Raw genomic sequence first — 2584 nt, 5'->3', positions numbered from 1 at the left:
CGACCGGTTCTCTTCTCCATCGACTACATGCATATCTGCTGGCGCATCAGGTGAATCGTCGCTCGATTGGCTGGGGTTTCTCAACTGGTGTCGTACACCACTGTCAGCCCACCTCTTTGGCTTGGCCCTTGCAGGCGCCAAGCCATCCACCCGACCAAGAAGCTGCTCATCGGGCCGTACCTTATCAACCCGAACATCCTCGTGACAATGGCCAAGGAGGGCGAGGTGGACATTACGGCCAGCGACCTCGATTACGCCGACAAGCAGAACCAGTCGGCAACAATGAAGTAGGACCGGGTAACGTTCATGGTGGAGTTAGCAGACTGTACTGCATGATGTCCACGCAATAACTTGGATGTCCCTTAGCCTAGCAAGGCAAGCCAGTTGTACGACTGCCTATCACTTGTCTTCTTTGCCTTTTGCTGTAATTTGTGTCCCGTTGCACAGGCTGTCAGACCACCACGTAGACCCCAAGACCAGGAAGGTCGTCGCGGTGGACTCGATACGGGCGGCTATCGCGTCGCGCTGCAAACGGAGCCCTGCGGGTGGAGTGGGCTCCACCGCTGATGGGACCTATTACGGCACGTATCTCTTTCATTCCTTCTTCCACATGTTCACTGGCGTCTTCTACACGGACGTGACGCCCCGCGAGGCTATCAGGAAGGCCGCGTTTGTGCTGGGTTTCTTGGGCCACTGGGAGACCAGCCTTCACAAGACCAGCAAGACTTCACGCGCGCACGACATCAGGGCCCACCTCAAGGCCCACTTCCTGACTAACGAGACACGGCAGGACATCATCATCGCATGCAACAACGTCATCCTCGCGGCCGTGTACATGCGGGAGTACTGCCTGGAGCGCAAGGTAGGTGTTTCAAGGGAAGGGTAGATAGGGACCGCCAGCAACAGGCTTGATACACACCACATTCACTTAGATGCGCCACAACCAAGCTCCTGCAAAAGTGACACAATCGACTGTCCTGGCGCCACCCAGTTACCCCCCGGTCTTCACAGCGTTTTCGGCTCCGCAATCTCCGTCCAGGATATACGTTGATTGGTCCTGCCTTTGGCTCCCTTTCGTAGGTAATGGTGAGGATCTGCTTTGGCCAGCTGGGTAGTCGCCCCGCCGAGCACACCTTCCAGTCCCTTCGGTGCGCGGACAAGACATCCTGCGTGTTCGGGATGTTGAGAGCAGAGGAGCTCCTGCGCAACGTCCCCGTACAGCAGTCAACAGAGGCCGCGTCAGAGCTGGTTGTGCCCGACGCGAAACGTGGAGCTTCACGTGGGAAGGCCAGGGCATTCGTCCCAGAAGTAGGCCTGGCCACCCGTTCATAGCAACCATGTGCCCCATTACCTGAGTAACTTCTTTGCCAGTACCGTCTTCGCGACGTGACGTGCCTGAGTACTGACGACTTACATTGTTGGCTATGCGGGACGGGGCGACAACACAGTCCCCTGCGTGAGTGTCATACTATGCATTCGGGGTTCGTGCGTATATGTCCTTGCTTGCATTTGCCCTAATACGGTATCCCCCAACAGAGCACAGAGTACCCCACCCTAACCACTATCTTCCCTTTCAACAGGCCGTGGGGGAGCCCGCAGTCGCGGCCATCCGTGCTTACTACCCCGACGACAACAGTGTCACTGCCGCAATCAACGCGGGACTCGAGGAGGTGCGTCAGACATGTTGTGATGTGACTTGAATCGTAGAATATGAATGCACCTATAGGAGCACCTGCCACAACGGCGATACTGAGTCCAGGCTTTTGTAAAGCGAACCTTTACCCCTGCGTGTTTGTCCATGCACTTTGGCACAAACGTTTTCAGCAACACCCCCGTCCCCACCCTCCCTTCAGGTCCAAGCGCTCCTGACAATGGACATCGGTGAGATGGCGGGGACCGTCCGCCCGGATAGCGTATGGAGCATCGCCACCAAACCCGTCACCGGAGTCAAGCTGGGACAGGACCACATGCACCTGCTGGGGACCGTTTCCGTCACCGGTGAAGGCGGCCAGCCAGCCAGGCGGGGGGGCCCTGCATGTTCCGATGACCTGCCTGAGGAGATCGAGTACAGCGGAGATGGCGAGGATGACGAGAGTGATGACGAAGTGGGGCCCAGAGGTGGGCATCAAGAAGGGGCCTTGCATTGTCTAATGCAACAGCGGTTGCGATCAGTGTTCCATTTGTTGGCTAGCTGTTCATAGTTCCTGTATGAGACGACACCACGGGCACAATATGCCCTCTTGCAACACCCGCAGCAGCCAGCGACACCATGAACACACGGGATGAGGCCGCGGGTCGCGCTGGCGGTGAGAGCGGCGAGGTGGCTGGCGAGGGTCCCGTGGTCGGCGAAGGAACCGTGGGCGGTGAGGAACCCGCGGGCGGCGAGGAACCCGCGGGCGGTGAAGAACCCGCGGGCGGCGAGGAACATGCGGGTGTTGAGGAACCTGTGGGCGGTGAGGAACCTGCAGGCGGCGAGGAGGCGCGCGATGACGACCAGTCTGACTCCGACGGAGGAGAGCGTGGACGCCTGCTGAAGCGGCCGCGTGATGTCAGCATACTGCTGGCCTTGCGCGTGTTCACACGG

The 2584-nt window shown here is 58.9% G+C and overlaps 1 protein-coding gene across 1 annotated transcript in view; it reads left to right on the top strand.

Annotated features, from left to right (window-relative positions):
• Nucleotides 1-27: 27 nt before the first annotated feature.
• VOLCADRAFT_108252 (uncharacterized protein) overlaps nucleotides 28-2584 on the top strand; it is a gene marked incomplete at both ends in the record, with an annotated part of 5094 nt that continues 2537 nt past the window's right edge. The window contains 7 exons of the mRNA XM_002958635.1: nucleotides 28-50; nucleotides 135-287; nucleotides 448-862; nucleotides 1081-1308; nucleotides 1581-1670; nucleotides 1854-2118; nucleotides 2256-2548. Coding sequence (XP_002958681.1) covers nucleotides 28-50; nucleotides 135-287; nucleotides 448-862; nucleotides 1081-1308; nucleotides 1581-1670; nucleotides 1854-2118; nucleotides 2256-2548 — 1467 coding nt within the window. The remainder of the gene's footprint in view (nucleotides 51-134; nucleotides 288-447; nucleotides 863-1080; nucleotides 1309-1580; nucleotides 1671-1853; nucleotides 2119-2255; nucleotides 2549-2584) is intronic.

The sequence above is a fragment of the Volvox carteri genome (assembly GCF_000143455.1).
Source record: "Volvox carteri f. nagariensis unplaced genomic scaffold VOLCAscaffold_100, whole genome shotgun sequence".
Taxonomy (NCBI): domain Eukaryota; kingdom Viridiplantae; phylum Chlorophyta; class Chlorophyceae; order Chlamydomonadales; family Volvocaceae; genus Volvox; species Volvox carteri.
Note: the sequence above shows the minus strand (reverse complement) of the source record. Positions and strands in the feature narration are given on the sequence as shown.